This window comes from Paecilomyces variotii, assembly GCF_004022145.1.
Source record: "Paecilomyces variotii strain CBS 101075 chromosome Unknown C8Q69scaffold_8, whole genome shotgun sequence".
NCBI lineage: Eukaryota > Fungi > Ascomycota > Eurotiomycetes > Eurotiales > Thermoascaceae > Paecilomyces > Paecilomyces variotii.
Genome location: NW_021167147.1, coordinates 23,986 through 41,739, shown reverse-complemented (window position 1 = coordinate 41,739; position 17,754 = coordinate 23,986). Strand labels below are relative to the sequence as shown.

The 17,754-nt window shown below is 47.7% G+C and overlaps 5 protein-coding genes across 5 annotated transcripts; 3 read left to right on the top strand and 2 right to left on the bottom strand.

The window, feature by feature from the left end:
* Positions 1-3,774: 3,774 nt before the first annotated feature.
* On the bottom strand, positions 3,775-5,062 carry C8Q69DRAFT_306631 (PX domain protein). Its single transcript, XM_028627207.1, has 5 exons — positions 4,465-5,062; positions 4,380-4,405; positions 4,235-4,329; positions 4,121-4,178; positions 3,775-4,055 (listed from the first exon to the last, which is right to left on the bottom strand). Exons 1-5 carry the CDS (start codon positions 4,897-4,899, stop codon positions 3,983-3,985), a joined length of 687 nt encoding a protein of 228 aa, XP_028483493.1. The 5' UTR covers positions 4,900-5,062; the 3' UTR covers positions 3,775-3,982.
* Positions 5,063-6,530: 1,468 nt separating this feature from the next.
* Positions 6,531-7,234, top strand: C8Q69DRAFT_445763 (hypothetical protein; the record flags this gene model as incomplete). Its single annotated transcript, XM_028629085.1, has 3 exons — positions 6,531-6,627; positions 6,678-6,772; positions 6,833-7,234. 3 exons carry the CDS (start codon positions 6,531-6,533, stop codon positions 7,232-7,234), a joined length of 594 nt encoding a protein of 197 aa, XP_028483492.1.
* A 2,206-nt stretch (positions 7,235-9,440) lies between these two features.
* C8Q69DRAFT_445762 (hypothetical protein) lies at positions 9,441-10,579 on the top strand (the record flags this gene model as incomplete). Its single annotated transcript, XM_028629084.1, has 3 exons — positions 9,441-9,470; positions 9,606-9,695; positions 10,049-10,579. The coding sequence occupies 3 exons, from the start codon at positions 9,441-9,443 to the stop codon at positions 10,577-10,579; spliced, it is 651 nt and encodes a 216-aa protein (XP_028483491.1).
* A 1,274-nt stretch (positions 10,580-11,853) lies between these two features.
* Positions 11,854-13,486, top strand: C8Q69DRAFT_306245 (hypothetical protein). The gene has a single exon (XM_028627205.1). The coding sequence runs from the start codon at positions 12,193-12,195 to the stop codon at positions 13,108-13,110; it is 918 nt and encodes a 305-aa protein (XP_028483490.1). The 5' UTR covers positions 11,854-12,192; the 3' UTR covers positions 13,111-13,486.
* A 1-nt stretch (position 13,487) lies between these two features.
* C8Q69DRAFT_306244 (hypothetical protein) lies at positions 13,488-17,698 on the bottom strand. The gene is made up of 6 exons (XM_028627204.1): positions 17,217-17,698; positions 17,132-17,164; positions 15,693-17,079; positions 14,513-15,642; positions 14,105-14,464; positions 13,488-14,049 (listed from the first exon to the last, which is right to left on the bottom strand). The coding sequence occupies exons 1-6, from the start codon at positions 17,384-17,386 to the stop codon at positions 13,908-13,910; spliced, it is 3,222 nt and encodes a 1,073-aa protein (XP_028483489.1). The 5' UTR covers positions 17,387-17,698; the 3' UTR covers positions 13,488-13,907.
* Between the last annotated feature and the right edge of the window lie 56 nt (positions 17,699-17,754).

The following is a 17,754-nucleotide window of genomic DNA, read 5'->3' as shown; positions in this document are numbered from 1 at the left end:
AGACATAACCATACCATTGACTGTAGTTTCTTAGCGATGGGATAGGAAGATATTGCCGACACCATCTTTATTTAAAGACGGTCTCTTCGACCCCCCTCCTCGACAGACAACAAGATTTCCATCTATCTATTGAGTCATCTACTGGAAGTATTTCTAATCTTACTACTTTCCACAATACCTACGCAAAAAAAAAAAAAAAAAGAATAATTCAAAATGCACAGCATCCTTCTCGCCCTCTTCACTCTCCTGCCCCTATCCTTCGCAAGAGCAGGAGCTCAGGCGGACCCTGTCATTAAATGCGCCAGCGGTTCTGCCCTCTGCTGCGGCACCATCGGCACGGTTTCTGATCCAAGCATTGTCAAAACTTTGAATCGAAATGGCATTCCCATCAAGGAGGCAACGGGTCTTTTGGGGCTTGATTGTAAGTTTTCCCACTCATCATCAAGAAGGAATATGATGGGGATGGGGATGGAAAGTGAGGGGGAACTTTGATTTGCTAATTTCTCGGGGATTGGTGTAGGCAATCCGCTCTATACTTTGTCAGGATGTACGGATCATCCGCTCTGTTGTGATGCTTCTACGGATGTGAGTTTTCATCCCTCTTGTCTTTTTGGGGTCTGAGAGTGAGGTTGCTGATTATGATTCTTTGCTGCAGAATGATATCTTATATACTAACTGTGCGATCATTGACCCTACGACCATATAATAAAACGGTTGACTTTGTGTCGGAGGACCGGATGGTTGTTGATGATAATTGTCGGCGCACAAAGTTCGCGTACATGTAACCTGTCACATCGTCCATTCGCAGCAGGTTCTTTCATTAATACCTTGATTATCCTAATTAGAGGATAGAATGTACTAGATCACAAGGATCTGGATTCTTTGTATGCTAAGGATATGAATATGAGATCAACCTCCCCTAGAAGTAGAGTCGAGAAAGCAACCTACCTACGGGCTAGGAGGTTGAAGTCATAGCCTTTGCTTCCGTGGATTCTATATTAACTTGATTGAGAAGGGGTGGGATTAAGAATAGCTTTGACGTTACTGGGATACGCTGATAATATAAAATACTAATGTATTGTACTATACATGTGGTCGGTCATAAAGACGAGGGTATCGTAAATCGTAAGCGGGAGCATCATTGTACGGTGACAATCGATAAAAGTAGCTGAAAAGATCCTGCCTGCTGACCATATTTAGATAGACAACATCGAAATCACCTCCTTCCCTCAGGAGGTGGTACTCCCTCCTCAGGCGCTGTACCAGGGATGCCTCTCCCTTTGGGGCGGATTGGTAAGTCTTTGCCATTTTGCTGATGGTCATGCTCCTCTTTCTGGGACTCTGATTTGGTAAGTTTGTCTGCGTGACTTGAATTAATCTCTTTATGCTGACTGTGTTTCGCTTTGATCGTATCGATCTTCTCGTGGAATTTCTTCTTGCCCTTCTTGACCTTAGCATAGCCTTCAATTCCGACCAGAACTGCGTATGATTTGCTGATCGAAACGCGCGACATGTCGACGCCCTGGTCTTCAAGAGCATGCACAAAACGGCGAAAGTTTGCTGCTGGGGGTCGATAGTGACCGCTACGTTTTGTTAATTGCCTGGTTGTATGGGGGTTTGACACCAGATAGTACGTACCTGAGAGGGGATAGACTTCGGAGTTGTCCATCTTTGATCTTGATCACACCAGCGGAAGAGATACGGGCACCACGCAGGAATGATGAATGCTGGAAAGCACCCGATTCTTTGATGCCGACGTACAAACGAAAGGATGTATCTGTATATCGTGGTTAGTACCAAGTGATGCAAGTAAGACGCCATTAGGGCATGCGCGAGAAGCGAGAGCCCCGCCTCCTGCAGTATCACGTACCAGCTACCTACTGCAATTAGCATCACAACAAGCCTGTGCGATTGAGGAAGTGGGCACAACGTACGAAAATCCACTTGTCCTTCTTCTTCAAAGACTTTTTCATAAGATGATTGAAAATCACCGCTGGACTCACATACGCCAGCTTCTTCACCCCTTTCGCTTCGTTGAGATCGTGGTTGAGATAATGGTTAACTTCTTCACTCGAGCTATCACTTTCCTCATCATTGGCTGAGGACGAGGAGCTGGCGTCCGCAATTTCATTCCCTTCCGCGGAATTGCCTCTGAATCGAGGTGTTTTGTCCTCCACCGGAACCACACCATGTATACTGTCCTTGAATCGATCGCTGTCTGTGGTTACCCTTTCTCCATTCTTCGCCCATCGGAATCGCCCTGATTTGTCGACCTGGACCAAATAATCCATCCTTTCTTCGCGGCTCAGGTAACGGACTTGCTCTCGGTCCAGACGGTCTCGCGGGCACTGCGGTAGGTCTACGTTCCTACCATCCCCGTAGTCGAGCCAGTAGAAGAAATTCTGCTTGGACGGTGAGTTCTTCCAGTAGTTGTGGTAGCTGCGCAGATTACTACCATAACGATGTTTCGTATCGACCATTTCGAGAAAGTACTGGAGATCCATCATCTTTGCTGTTTTCTCGCTCTCGATTCCTGAAACGGTTGAGCTGCGTCTGTTGTCTGCCTCTACGTCGGCATGTGAACCATCATTATTGGCTTCGCATGCAGCGACTTCATCGAGGATATTGTCGTCCCCACCGGCACGGCGTGCGATACTACCCACCCTCTTCCAGGTTTCGCGTGCCTGGATACGAGGTGTTTTGTCTCCAGGCGAAGATGGCTCCTGTTCGTCTACATGTGGCAGTTGAGGGCGCGTTGATTGACGCCATTGGGCTTCTTTAACAGCCTGTATGAGACGATCAGCACCTGCAAGAACACAAACATGCATAGGAGCGAGCTGCAGATCATACTGCGAAACTCAAACACCAGCGCAAAAGTGGAAAGTATGTCGTACGTACCTCAAGCCACCTGGTCGATGCGTCGAGACCAAGACCTTTAAGTTCTCGTCTCGTCTTGTAACCACGATAGTTTCTCTGGCGCGATTTAGTACGAGTCCTTTTCCAGCGCTTCATGAAGACGTGGATACAATATAATAGGCGCACCTGAATGATTATCGCAGCTTTCTCACGCTCTTTCTCAGTCATACCAAGTTTCTCTAGCTGGTCCGTCTGTTTGTTCATCGCTTCATTTTCCTTCGGAGGATGACTGACGTCATTGGCTGTATGCTCGTCTGCGATAGTGTTTGGACTCGCGCCCAGGCCTGCCATGACATCCAGCATAGAGACAGCGGTATCCTGCTGATCAGACGATGGCATTGAAACGCAAAGAGTGTACTCTGAGATTGTTATTGTTCAAGGTTCATGTTGGATGGTCGCGATAGACGCGTTCCGCACGGCAAGATCCGTGGGGGAGTATCCGCGAAGGTTTGCTGAGTTTGATAGGCTGGGCGATGATCGACTCCCTAGTGTACCTTTTTTAAGGATTCGGGATTTTGCTCCGTTCGGTATCCCGTGTCTTAGTTAATCCCTTTGACGGGCTCTCTAACTACATGAGATAAGAGGACTGATTCATGGATATGTTACCTTCTAAGATTATCTGCTGGGGGTAACTACCTCGCCAATCAGATTCGTCGTGAAACTAAACAGAGGCAGGATCATACTACGATCTATACGTTGCGTAGAGACGGCGACACATAATCAGACTACGACCAATGTTCAAAGCAGCTACATGAGCAGCTTGCAGTGATGGCGGGGTTCTTCACGCAGACAGGATATCAAGTCATCTCAATCTACCGCGGTCTTGTCAGCAACTCCGTATAGCAAGATAGTAAATATGGTATAGGTGAGTTGTCAAAAGTAGCAATATATAGCACTAGATGTTGAAATATAATTAGAGATATCGTTATTCATAAGCAACCCATACTAACTACCCAAAGGAAGAATAATCTGTCGTCGTAAATAACCCTAGTGGCGATTGAGTAGACACTTTCCAGTCGTCCAAAGACCGTCTCCGCATCGTAGTTTTGTCAATGAACAATTTGCGCTAGCCGATGTGAGCAAAGATGAAGTCTTTCAGCACGGGAGATCCAGAGAACTCGGGGTTCAGGAGCACGCAACTAAGTGATATCAATGTCAGTCACTGTTGACGGGGCAAGTCAGACATGAAACGACGGGCACCGACTTAAAGAAATATTCTAGTCTCTCCCTCCTTTTCTCCAGAAACGAAGGTCGAAACTTGACTGTGAAGACAGGTTAGTCAACCGTTCTTAAGCAATTATCCAACTGCGATACTCACATAGCATGCTCTTTGGAGGGAGGGGCGGCAATGCATTTTTCGAATTGGGGAAAGCCTGCAGTAATTTCTGGCGCAAATCGTCGAACTCCGAGTATCTGAATAATCAACAGACAATCCCAATACAACGACGTTATCGCAATCATACCTCAGTCGTAATACCATTGGACCACCCTGCAGTGAGATCAGCAATCACTGACTATTACAAGATCTACGCGGGGAAGACGACCCACATCTAGAGTTTGAATCTTGCAATTCCATACGACATATGCTCCCACGCCTGTTTTGCCTTGCACTACCACATGATCGTCGATTGTAACGCTCTTCGCCCATAGACCGCGGCTTGTCTCAGCCCCCGGATCCTCGGTGTGGTCCTCGAGCGTGATGGCGGCCGCCCCGTCAAACGAAGCCTGGGAAGTTCGCGAGACATTCCGATAATGGCGCCAGTACGGAGGAACTACGCCAGAGATGGGGCGCTCCTTCTTGGACGCATTATTCTGATCATTATCAGAATGTGAGCTCCCTGGGGATGACGAGAGGGCCGTGCCAGTATTACTGCTGGCACCGGCACTGTTGGACGCCGCCACGAGGCCCTCGTTATCCGAGACGCTCAACGAGGATGCGGGGGAGCGCCGCTGCAGACCGGCCTCCTCATTGGCTGACTCCATCCATCAGAAGCAGCGACAGTCTCGAGGGGATGAGATCGTCTGAGACCGGCGCAAAGCGCTGATTCATGCGGTGGAAGGTGCCGATAGATAGATGATATAGGGCACTAAGATTTAAGAGTCCGGTGATTTTTGTAGTTGGGTTCAGCGATGTCACGCCAACTTGGCCGCAGCCTGTCTCCAGCGCCAGACGTTGAGGACAGGACCAAATCAAATAATTAATAATTGGCGTAGCGAGGGACCTTAACCTGCGCTGGTGATAAGGAAAGAAACGCGTCTAAGACAAGCCCATTGAGAGACGCGAATGGAAGCTGGTTTGTATCTATCAGATGCTCGGGATCAAAGCCTCCTTTTGCGCAGCTAACTTGAGCCAAACATGGAGAGTGCACGGGACCAGTCACGGGACGTGCAAGGGTATCAGCAGAAACACTCCAAATAGGAAGGTAGGGCCTGGGAAACAAAACCCTAAACATCCTATTTTGGCTGATCGACAAACTGCTCCCAAAGAATAATGATCGTGAATGGCGGGTAACACTACTATCTTCCGTTCATTATTCATCTCTAGCGCGGAGAAAGAAGCTATTGTTAGATCCAGTTAGGATCACGCTAAACACAGTCCGTCAGATCCTATCAGCTACGGGGAAAAAAGGAGTCTTGTGTATCTATCACCCACTGGCACATCTAAGACCACCGCAAGCCATGGCGTTCTCTCTTCTCTTCCAGTCCCTTCCAGGATCCTCTTTTCAACCTACCAAACTGTGGTTCCCACCACCACAGTCCCGTTGAGTGATTCCTGAGCTCAGTGGGAATAGCAGGAATGTCTTTCTTGCAGTGTCGGGACTCCGGAAAAGACATGATCGTACACGCAGAGGGGAAGACTGGGGGGGTAGATGGTGGTGAGCTGCTGGTCGCAGTGACAATCAAGGCGCGAGCTTATTACTTTTCCTTCTAAGACCAGGACTAAAATCTAGTGCTCTCTCGAGCCTGTATGGAGTATGGATGGACTCTGGAGTGGCAGCTTGGGCTAGCTGTTTGCAGAAGAACTAACTTGCTGTTGTACTCAGTACTCCACTGTCAAGACTCAACGGTGACAGCTCCTTGCTCGATATGTCAATTCCAGTCCTCGACGGGTCTAGCTGCAACGCTATCGCTCTCTAGCTTCTTCTAGGGGACCACTGTTCGGCAGATCCTGGATATCACCTTGTACATTCTACAGGAGCTCCCCCGGCTCTCGGTTGGCTATTATCTCCGTATGCCATAACATGGCTTGTTGCTAAATCCTCAAGATCCGCCCTCTTCCTCCCCTTTCACTTCCTCACTGTCTTTCTACTTGAGGCGCAGTCAGTCTTCACTTTTCTCTTTTTTCACTTCTTTCGTCAGTAGTGGCTTGTAGTCAACGGTCGTTCAATTCTCCATCAGCATTCCTGGACTGGGCCGGAGCGTGATAGTCGTACTAGCGAAGACTTCATCGGTGAGCAGCCCGAGCCCCCAACATTCCCCTCGACTCTCCCCGGGAACAACGGATCTACAGAAAAAGACACAGTGAAACTGACTTATTTGGCATTTGCCAGGGTCACTCTCGTTGTTCCCTTCTCTCCATCTGCGCGTAGCCGTCAGCAGAGCATTATCACAAAATGTTGGCTGGATCTATCCTTCTGCTCCTGTCCTCTGTGGCTGGTCTGGGTGTTGCTCAGAGCATTGACCCGAACAGTGTCCCCCTCTCGACCAGAGGTGAGTTTACATGTGTCCCTGCAGTCTGATGATGTGTCTAACTGGTCTAGATCAATGGTGCCAGTCTCAAAAGACGTCCTGCCCTCTCATCTGTCTGCAGCTTCCCGGGGTGACAGGTCAGCCTGAGGACAATTCGTGTAACCCGGTAAGTCCACCCTACGGGTGATTAGATGTTTGCAAACATGCTGATCTGGCATCCTTCCAGAAAACCCTCAGCTTCAGCTGTGTTTGCAGCAATGGCCAGCAGCCCAACTCCTCGGAATACTCCCAGACTCTCCCCTACTTCATCTGCACGGAGGCCAACAATCAATGCGTGAACAACTGCAATGGGGAGTCCAGCTGCCAAGCTGCGTGCCGTGATGACCACCCCTGCGGTGCCCAGAACCCCAAGCGCTACAACATAACCACCACCTCTGCTACTTCCAACCCTACCGCTAGCGCCAGCAGCACCTCTGGTGGAAACGTCGTCTATACTGGATTTGGCTCTGCCTCGACTGCTGCTGCCAAGAAGGGTGATGCCAGCACCTTTGCTCTGGAAATTGGGCAGGTGTACGGCCTGTTTGGCCTGGTTGCAGGGTTCCTAGGCGGTTTCGCCTACCTGCTGTAAAGTGGTCACTACCCGTGAGAGACGAGATTACGAGTCATGATGAAACCCGCCGGTTCAGCCTGGCTCCTGTGACTGCAGACTGGACATTTACTGGCTCCCGTCTGCCAGAAATGGTGTGCTCGGGCTTCTGCGTCACCATTTGCGCGTTGATGCATCTTTTATCATCCATGCTTTTTTTGACCTGTCTGCATTTCTGCCATGCATGTGACGAGCAAGTAGCGTTAGGCGTGTGAGCGATCATTGTAAGCATACTGATCATATCAGCTAATACTCTAATAATTGACAACATGTCACCAAGTCAGAAGGTCCTCTTTAACTTCTATATTCTATCGTAATCATTCATGTCACTTCTCTAAGAAGCAGTTCCAGGAACTATCTACGAGAAGACGGGAGACGATAGCAGACAATACAGTATCAATCCTAACAGTGCTATCCAAATTGGTGTATATTCCGCATAGAGATCGCTGTCGCATCCCTAGTTAATACTTCTATCCAGTATAAGTTCTCGAAAACATCCCAGGGCAGCTATCCGGATCTTGCAGAATTAATATACATCACTACGCCCAAAACCTCATACGCTCATTCTCGGTATTGAATGGAAGACTCCGTCAAAGTGCTGACCAAGCCAAGTGAATCTGCCTGTCTCGGCCCACTGCATGCACAAATCATATAGCAGAGCTGTGGGTATTTCCAACCAAAGCAATTGCGTAAGTTACTCTCTTTCCTAATTTCACGCGGGGGGAGCAGACATTCAGTCACTACCCTTGCTATGAATAAGAGCCGTTGGAACGAGAGGGGTATAAATACCCTCTCTTGACGAAGATAAGAAAATACTTCCTTTCTACCTTTATTGCCGTGTATATGGAGCTGTGTATATTTACAGACATTCAAATCGTTTCCGTTATATACATCCTGAGGTGCAGCAGCTAGTGTCAATGAATAATGAGGATAATGCTGAAGAAAGGTAAGAGAAAGAAAGTGAGGGGGAAAAAAAGGAAGCAAGGAAAAAGAATAAAGAAAAGGATGCGTCCCCTGTTATATTGGTAAAGCATCCATTGCTAATATAATATACTAGATTTCAGTCACTACCTTCTATTTCCTAACTTTTATAATACTCTCAAGATTTCTATTTTTTATGGATTTTATAACTCCGGCAGACTGCCTTCGTCTTTAAGCACGCATAAATAGGGCATCTGATAAATATCCCGATATCCTTTTCTTCTCCGTTCTAGGAGACCTGGGGGAATTATAAAAACTGCTTAAGGAGGCAGATCTTTTTAAGAAGTCTATCCATCATCTCCACGGTAAATGGCTTCTCTCTGGGTCCAAAGTAACTCAGATGCAATTCCTTGCATTTCATATAATCTTCCCTACTCTATATCCTTGTTTATAGGTGCATACTCAAGACTACTTATTCGGGCATAGAACGTTTACACAAACCTTCTATTTACTCCATATATGTCGCCTATCTTGCCCGAGCCCTTGGATACTTTGCTCTTTTCTCTACGCCTCATACAGTATAATGGCTATCATTTCTCGTTGATAGATTTTCTTCAAGCTATCTATCAGCTTGAGGGTCCCCGGACTTCGGGCGGGATACTAGCAAAGTGGTACCCTGGAGCACTACTTCTATCGACTCTTACACTTTATATATGCTACTGGTAATACCACGAACTCATCATCATTCACGGCCAGCGCTCTTCTAAACGTTGGGCCCAGAAGAACGCGACGCCCTTCAGGCGGCCGCCGTTGCCTAGGCATAAGTTGTGCATTTCCATGTCTAATAAGCGATTCCATGATGAGTTGTGTGCATGCACTTCTATCTACAATAAGCTCTGACCGTGGGGGAAGATATCACTATCATATTTTGCTATTCCGGTATGGTATTTTCTGTCTCACTATTCTTCTGGCTCTTGATGTTTGTACTGGGGCTAATTTGGGGGACTCTAGGAAAAGAATGCGCTATGGATGTAAGGACCAATCGACAGGGCATTTCACTCCGTACAGTGAAATCTGTGCTCCTTTATAAACCTTGTTCATATATATTTACTCTCATACCTCTTCTCTTCTATGAATTCTTGCCCCGCAGAGACCTGATATTGGGAAGTTCCATAGAGATCTCGGCGATAGGGTGTTCCTGTGGTGAGTTTCCGATCCTATTGCCAAAGGCACAAACTAAAAAGCGACTTCGGTAGATGTCAACCATATGATTTTATATACCACACTCAAAGCCTTTGTAAGTACCACACAATACAGCCTTCAGGGAAGCTTATCTGACGAAATAAGGCGCGCTCTCATCCTACAAAACGGAAACAAGATCTTTATGTCATTTCTTCAAAACAACTAGCGGCGCATACACTACCTGTGTCAGGTTAGATATGACCCGAACATCTCTCTCCAGGTCGAATTCTTGCCTGGAGAAGCGTCCCCCGACCTGAATGGCGTTAAAATATACCTAGAAGTAAAGATCAGATAAACCAGGGATCAGGCGGGCCCTGCAGCGCTTAAATAACACTTCTCCGCTTTTCATTGGGCCGTGCTGACAGAATTGAGATGATCCTATCGAAGAAGTGCGATTGTTAGCCCTAAGAGAGACCAGGATGCACGACCATCTTTTCATGTGGGTGTAGCACAGATACACCTATTTGCAAAGCTGTCTCTGTATCTCATCACCATACGTCCACAACGATGGACCACGCTGGCTTGAGGGCAAATGGAAATCCAAGAACCACGACAGATGGACTAGCGGAACACCCAAGTCTTGGAAAGTTCCTAATAACTACCTATATACCACAGACGCTTCGGACTGTCTAGTTGAACGAGCCGCCTAATGTTCTGCGTGATGCAGACATTGAGGAAGACGACTGCTACGAAGAGTTTCGAAATTATCTATCGCGATTCGACTACCGCCACTGGGCACGAGTTCTTCAAGAATGTGCGAAGACAATCCGAGCTGAGTTTAAAGCGGTAATGAGAAAGTTCAACGATCCTACCAAGATTGTAAGTTTCAAGTATCTCACTCGACCCCCGTCATGGAACGACGTCGATTTGACCAAAGAAGGATCGAGTGGGAAGGTCCTCACGAAACCCACGTCGGACACAGGAAGAGGGAATGTTCTCGCGAAACCGGCATCAATCGTGAAGAAGACCGCAATACCAAAGAATAACAATCGCGTGCAACGCTACTTCGCTTCGCTTAACCAGACCCTTAAGGCTGATATCCTTCTCCGGGTGGCACCGAGAGAGGGAGAACAAAATGAACTAGCACCTCTAGTCCTGAACAGGCGGTACAACTGTGGCGGTTGTACGTCCCTGAGCGGGTGGTGCCCGCGGGTACCAGTATAGCACCGAACTGAAAATACTTAAGCATGAAATCGATGAAAGGAACAAAGTCTAAAGCGAGCAAGACCTCGGGCATAAAACCCCCGAGAGATCCCCAGGGGGAAGCAAGCATGACCCATTCACAAGATAGAGTGCAACCACAAGGAAACGAGACCGCGGCGGGTGATGATATTTTTCCCATGCTCGATGCCATACGTGATGCCGAGATCGCTCATCAACGACGCGTTAACGAGTTACGCTGTCAAACCTTTCACTGGTCTGTCGGTTTATTTTCGAATCACGAAAGATCTTCTGCTAGCTACAATACTTTCTGGTAGGGGAAATGTATCATTCGGACCAGTGACGACAGCTACAGATTATCTCACCATATGTTTACCATGATGCCAGAGTCGACTCCAGTCTTTCATGTTGTTCGGGCGAACTATTGGACCACAGAAACCTTGAAGCGTCTCTTATTCGTGGCAGACTGCCCACCCGATGTTGGTCCAAGAATCCGCCTGATCGCAGTTTGTGGCATCACCGATGACTATGACCACGCTAGTCCAACGAAGGACGGTTGGTTCTTCTCTGATTTCTATCTGCTTCATTACCTCTCTTCTACTTCGAGTGTTGCTATCATTATTGGTTCTGATGACAATGAAGTCCCCCCGATCCGAAAGCGTGCTGCAGCGCATGTCCTTCCCCCCCAGCCAAAACGTCAGCGTAGGAAGCGTGTCGATACAATCGCGACTCAGCAGCATCTCGCGTCATAGAGTCCCGTCCTAGGACGGACGCTTGGTGCACGTTATATTTCTCCCTGATCACACTACTAAGGGATCTTTTTCCACGAAATTGCCATCATTACCGCCTACCAAGGGCACACCTTGCGAATCAAAGTCATGTCCACGTGGATCCATGACTGTATCCAAGGCTGGCTCTCGAAGCAGATGATCGAGTGGCTGCTAAACCATGACATAATGTGAGAAGAAGAGTCGCTTTTACATGGGAAAGTAGGCACATATGGCCACTACGGGAACTGATTAATCGAAGGAAGGAGGAAAGTAGATCACTATCTGAGATTATCAGAATGCATCGTGATGCATGTAAACTTCTCATCAACCGGATATATACACAGGTTATAAGCACATACTGACTATGTCTCTCGACTTTCCGACGCAAAGTTGCTGTACTCTGCATATAGTTTAGGCCTGGGGCTTATTTATGTCAGCCTTGGCACGCCGGCCAGTGAGTTACCACATGGTGATATATCGAGTCTTCTTCTGAATACGTTACCATCCAGCACAATTTTGTATTCACTTTCATATCACCTTTATCTAACTATTTAGTTGAGTCTTAGATTCACCCCTACTTTATTGAAACTTGTCTTATTCTCTTTTATGTTTCTTTCTCTTATGTTGCTACATTCAAGTGAATAGACAGGACAATTATTGGTAGGTATTTCCCTTTAGATATGATCCACTATGCCTTTTCTTTGATAATCTCACTTATAGATACCTACTCTTGTCCGTTTTTCTTTATGTTCTCGCTCAGCAAGTACTCGAACTTGTTTTTCTCCTCTCTCGTTTCTCGTTCCCAGGAAACTCCGTTCGTACTATATAAACCCACTATCTCTCAAAATGGCCATGGCGCATAGCACACCACCTCCAGTTACAACTTATGATCCTTTTCCGGCGTTGCCACCGGACCATCTCACGGTCTCATTCTCCAACGTCGTCCGTCTTACTCGCGCAGCTGAGCACGTTTATACCCAGCTCAAGACAAATTCGGACGAGGGCAACCAGTATATTGTTGTCCTCGGCCTTTCAAACTATGCCATCCAGAGGCTCAAGGATGAGCCTCATATTCTCGGTGTGCCATGCCGTCTCGAATTTGATGGGAGTACTGCCATCATCAAAGTGAAGCCCGGTGACAATCACGAAGGACCAGTGAACCTCCTCATTAGCTACATGGTCGTGAAATTTGCAATGATGGGTATTCCGCCAGGTCAATGCAGATTTCGAGGTGCCGCTCGTCGCACAGGCACTGTCACTACCAAAGCCAAAGAACCCGACCAATCTTTTTACCCGCCGTCAAGAATTGGAGTTCCCGGACCGGCAAGGCCTTGGCCTACTGTGGTAATTGATGTCGGAAATAGCGATTGCTTGCCCAAAATGCGCATGGACGCCCTGTGGTGGTTTAACAATTCCCAGGGAGATGTGCGTATTGCTATTGTCATGAAGGTCGAGGCTCGCTCGCGTAGCATACTTATCGAAAAATGGCAGCTTGCGCCTCCCAATACGCCTCTATTGACTCAAGTTATCATCGACGGCTTCCGTCAATCCAATCCCCCAGCGCTACCGCCTCTGGTTCGGCAGCCTGCAGCGACTCAGCAGGCGTACTCTATTCAAGAGATCACCGTCACGACGACTAGCGCTACCGCTCAATTGGTGCTGCCATTCCATGCGATGTACGACCGTCCTCCCGTCCCTCCGGAGGCGGATATTGTCTTCACTGTGCAGGAGCTGATCGAGCTTACTGGCGATGTCTGGGTCTGATTGCTCTCCTTGCTCTCCTACATTTCGACGAGACTTCATGGTGGTGTTTGCTGTTTTCTTATGTTCTATTTGAGAATGAGACTGGCGTATGTCGAGATCTCGGTTCTAAGAGGAAGCGTAAAGCCGGACTAACTCTGATCGATACGCAATCTACGTCTTCTCTGGGGGTGTTGCGGCGTGAGCTTATGTTTATCTGAGGACGGGACAAATGTTTTTTTTTTTTTTTTTCTATCTTAAGGACTCCTCTTAGGGGAAGGCATGTATGCAGCGGGGCCTGATCTAATCGATACGCATTCCTGGCTCTTTTCTGTTGATTCTAAGCTTTTACCGGTTCTGTAGTAATTCTGTAAAATAAGCGATACATGCAACCAGCAAGTTGTCTGGATTCATTGCAGCCCTGACTTATGAACTCTTTTTGGAGACTGTTATAGGTTTGCTTCTCGGTCTTACACTATACAGTTCTAGAACACAGTTAGTTCAAAGTATTTACAGATCAGCATCTGGCCACATCGTGATTACGTCAACGATTTTCCTGCAATCGGTAACAGAAGTAATTTTCTCCAACGCAAATAGCATTGTGAATATTTATATACAGAGTAAACCACGACAAGACATGTGATGGCTAACCAGAATATTGTCCCATAATGGGTGAGATCATGTTCAGAGAGAGGTTGTTACATATAAATTGAAGTCATTTCAGATGGCGTAGATAGCGTAGATGACGTGATAGATATTAGGATCCAAGAAGGTCTGGCGATTATTGGTGATAGACGTGAAGACAAGGGTGTCTTAAGATATTAATCGTTCTTGTCAGGGTCGGAGACAGGATCGGCGGAGTCCGTCGCCGAGCGGGGATCGACCAGGTTTGCGTTCGAATTCGATGCTGTATTGACGATGTGGAAAGAGAAATCGAGTTCTCCGACAAGGGCTTTAACATTCCTTTATCTGTGTAAGATGATGTCTGCGTACCAGAGAAGAAAACTCGTGAACTTACTTCAACAACTTATCCAAGTCACCAATAATGCATCGGGTGGAGATCTGGAGAACAGCGAAAGCGGCATATCCTGGCTCTGCGCTATGCCTTAGACTAAGGATGTCCCTGTCCAAGGCTTCAAGCCGCTTCGAAAACCCGTACGGCGTAGGTGTGCGCAGGTAGGGAGGTAGTGGTTGTCTGTTCGTTATACTGGCTGCCAGTAGGGCAAGCAGAGATGTTATTTCATGGGAAGTCAGGTTGGCACTGGCCATCAGTCTCTTAAAGTCGTTGAACCATGCATTTTGGGATACCTCAGCATCTTCACCTATGCGCGTAAACGTATCTGATGCGTAAGCAACGAGACTGACATAGTTGACAATGCTGCCAAACATTAGTACGAAGCGGTGATATTGGTAACTGGAAACTTACTTCTGCATGCAGTTTATGATGGTATCATAGTTCTGCTTTGGGAATTTGCCACCAATAGGTACCTCCCACCTCAGGAACTCGCAATGTGTCCGTAGACCTGCAAGCATAAGCATCTGTTTGGAAAATACTTTGTTGCGTGCCTTTTCCAGTTTGCGTCCACTTGAGGTTGTGCTGAGTAAATCTTCTGAGTCGCCACGGATTCGGGCAGACACTGTCTCGTGGATAAGGGAATAGTAATTTGCAAGGAGGTATAGAGAATTTCCAAGATCCTGGCGGAGGGCCGAGTGTTCTGAGATCGGATAGGGGAAAATAGTCCATATGAAGGCAACGAAAAGACCAGCAGCGACAACAGCTAACCGGTACGGGGCCAAAAGATAGGTTGGGTAATACACCTGTCCGTTGGACGTGGCGACCACTTCGCCCAACTGACGTACTTCCAGTTCATAACCGGTGATCATAGTCGTGGTAACAATGCTGATGAAACCAACGATGATGAAGCGCGGTTTCTTGATCGGAATGTAGAAACCCAAAGTCGCAAAGACGAAAAGAAACACAATTATACCAGGTGTCTTCTCGCCCGGAATATACCAGATCAAGAAGCTAGCGACCATGGCAAGTGTTGTCCCAACAAGCCGAAGTACAAAACCGAACATGCTTTGTCCGGTTGTGGGAGACATGCTGATGGCAACCATGATCATGGCCCAGACTAGACGTTGCTTTACAAAGAAGACCTGAGTATCATGCAGAAAAGCAATGATAGCAATGGTCATTATGGCACAGGCAACGCGGAAACCAAAAGCAGACTGCGGAGACCGAAGAAAAGCCGGGATAAGTCGTATTTTGTCACCTATGGTCTGCCATGTCGTCTCCGGAGGTAGATGTTCTGGGTCTTTCCGCTTGTTGAATGCTTCACCGAGAGATAGCTTGCGATTGGCAGAGAATCCTTCACTAAGAGGATGATCATCATGACCATCCTCGCCTTTGAAAGCACCGATGAGCCATTTCTTCAGACGTTTAGAGCCTGGAATGATCAATCGCCTTTCCGACATTTTCCCCGAGGCGACTCTTCCATCTGCAAAATGCACAAAGTCGAGTACGGCTTGGTTAATTGAGTAGAGAAGATGAGCCATCTGTCAGAGGTTAGTTACAAGCGCAGTTTCAAAAGGCCAGACGGGCTTACATAGAGTAAAAGATAAAGCTGTCGTTGATTCCGCACGTGATTCGATGACAGCCTACCAATTAACTCGTCCTGAATCTCAACCGATTCAGGGTGTTCGAAGAAGTTGGATGGTAAATTGATACCTTTTTCTTCACACCACGCACGTACTGCCAGTAGTTTAGCACTGCGAAACTCTTGCTGTTTCTTTTCCAGGTACTGTGCAAATCCGGATTCACCTGGTGACGCCTTTGCAGGAGATGCTTCGACATCATCGGCGGCGTTAGGTCCGGTGTCTTTCGAGTTTTGACTTGCGGCCTGCTTGGGTGGCTTTGTTATCCTCAAGGCGTAAGAAACATGTTGCAGGCCTTCGTCTATAATCTCGAGCATGGAAGAAAAGGGGTCATGAACAGCGGTCATCATATCGTTCCATTCGTGCACGACGCGTTGTCGCACTGGGTCCGAGTGTATGTCCTCGGGTGCGTCGTCCAGAGGATCGTTCCATTTGTTATATTCGGACAGCCGCTCGAAGACATCGACTATCGAACTCAGGCCCACCACCGGTATCATTGTTCTCCGTAGATGTCTAAATATCTCCTGGAGATCGTCCGGGCCCAGGTGGCCCAAAGCGACTTCTCTCTTTGCGAACGTCAAATCACCATGGAGCTTCCCGTGGATCTCAAGAATTCCCCGTACAGCTGTCTTTATCGCATCGGCCTCTGGGCTGTAGGCTTTCTTTCCTTTCTTCAGACGCTTCTCCGATTTTTTGTCGAAAGTCTCCACCCTGCCAAACATGTCGGTGTGCTCCATCGATTCAAAGTAGGCCGCATGAGCCTTAAGCGCACCACGTAAGGAACCAATATAACCAGCCATCTGCTTGAAAACTACTTTTCTTGAAGTGTTTGGCAAGATGATGAAAGAAGTTGCTGCTGAGATTGCTAGACCCGTCAGGAATGCCTCCAACAGCCGTTTTGCGAAGGCAATCCCGGCTGTCATCGTCGAGAACTGGGGGGCGTAAATAGCAGAGATATTGGCAAATATCGAATATATGATGACAGACATATTGAATTGCGGAAACTTGGCCCGAACAGTGTTGACCAGATAGATCTGGAAAAACAGCCACACGCCGCATACAGCGGATGCAGATGAGTTGTACTCTACCGTTGGGGCCCCAGGAGCAGGAGACCCCACGGAGCTCGCACTCGTCTTGGGCTCTGAATGCTGGCGAGCCTTGACCGCTGAATAGATCATCAGCAGAGCCGCGGCGGTCCCTACGCAAACCGCCAGGACATTGAATATCATCATCTGGATAAATTTTGCTCTTGGTAAGATGCAAAAACCCATAATGGAGACAATGGCAATGAGATAGCCAAGCGTGGTGTAGGTATCTGCCACGCTGTTGGATTGGTAGCTTTTCTATAGTCAGTATAAATCAGGTGAACTAGAGATAAATCCATCCATACATTGCTACTGAGACTGTTGGCGGAATAGCTCCCCTAGATTGTCGGTCAGCAATTGTCATTGAAGGCGAGATGTTTCAGTTCTTACTTCATCATCATCATGAATGTACCGGCGTCCAAACCCAGCTTGGCCCAGATATTCTTGACCTTCTCCCAGAGACCTGGTTTCTTGTCTTCCTTCTCCTCCAGCTCGCCATTTTCGCCATTGGACTCATATTGAGATTCTGGCTTTTCGGGTGACTTTCTCCGCAACAACATTGCTCTTGGAGCTTGCTATCAGAACTGTCGCTCGGAAGTGCTTACATGTAGGCACCTGCAGAGAGACGTTCCCTCTCCAAATTCTGGCCCACAATCACTTTCCCAGATAGGACTTTGGGATAGATAAACACCGTCAATGTGTGATTTATACAGCGGTCTCTGGCTGTTCACACAGTCCGGGAAGTCAATAGCGCACACGTGCAGCAGCCTTCCATTTGGCTTTCAGGACGAGCAACGTCTTGAAAGATCTTTGAGCCGCTTACGTGGAACCAAGGCTGCTCTTCATCCGATCGCTAAGCAGGTTGAACTTTGATAGCCGGTGGGACAAACTGGAGAATTTACTGTTAAAGAGCCAGTCGCTCGCCGTG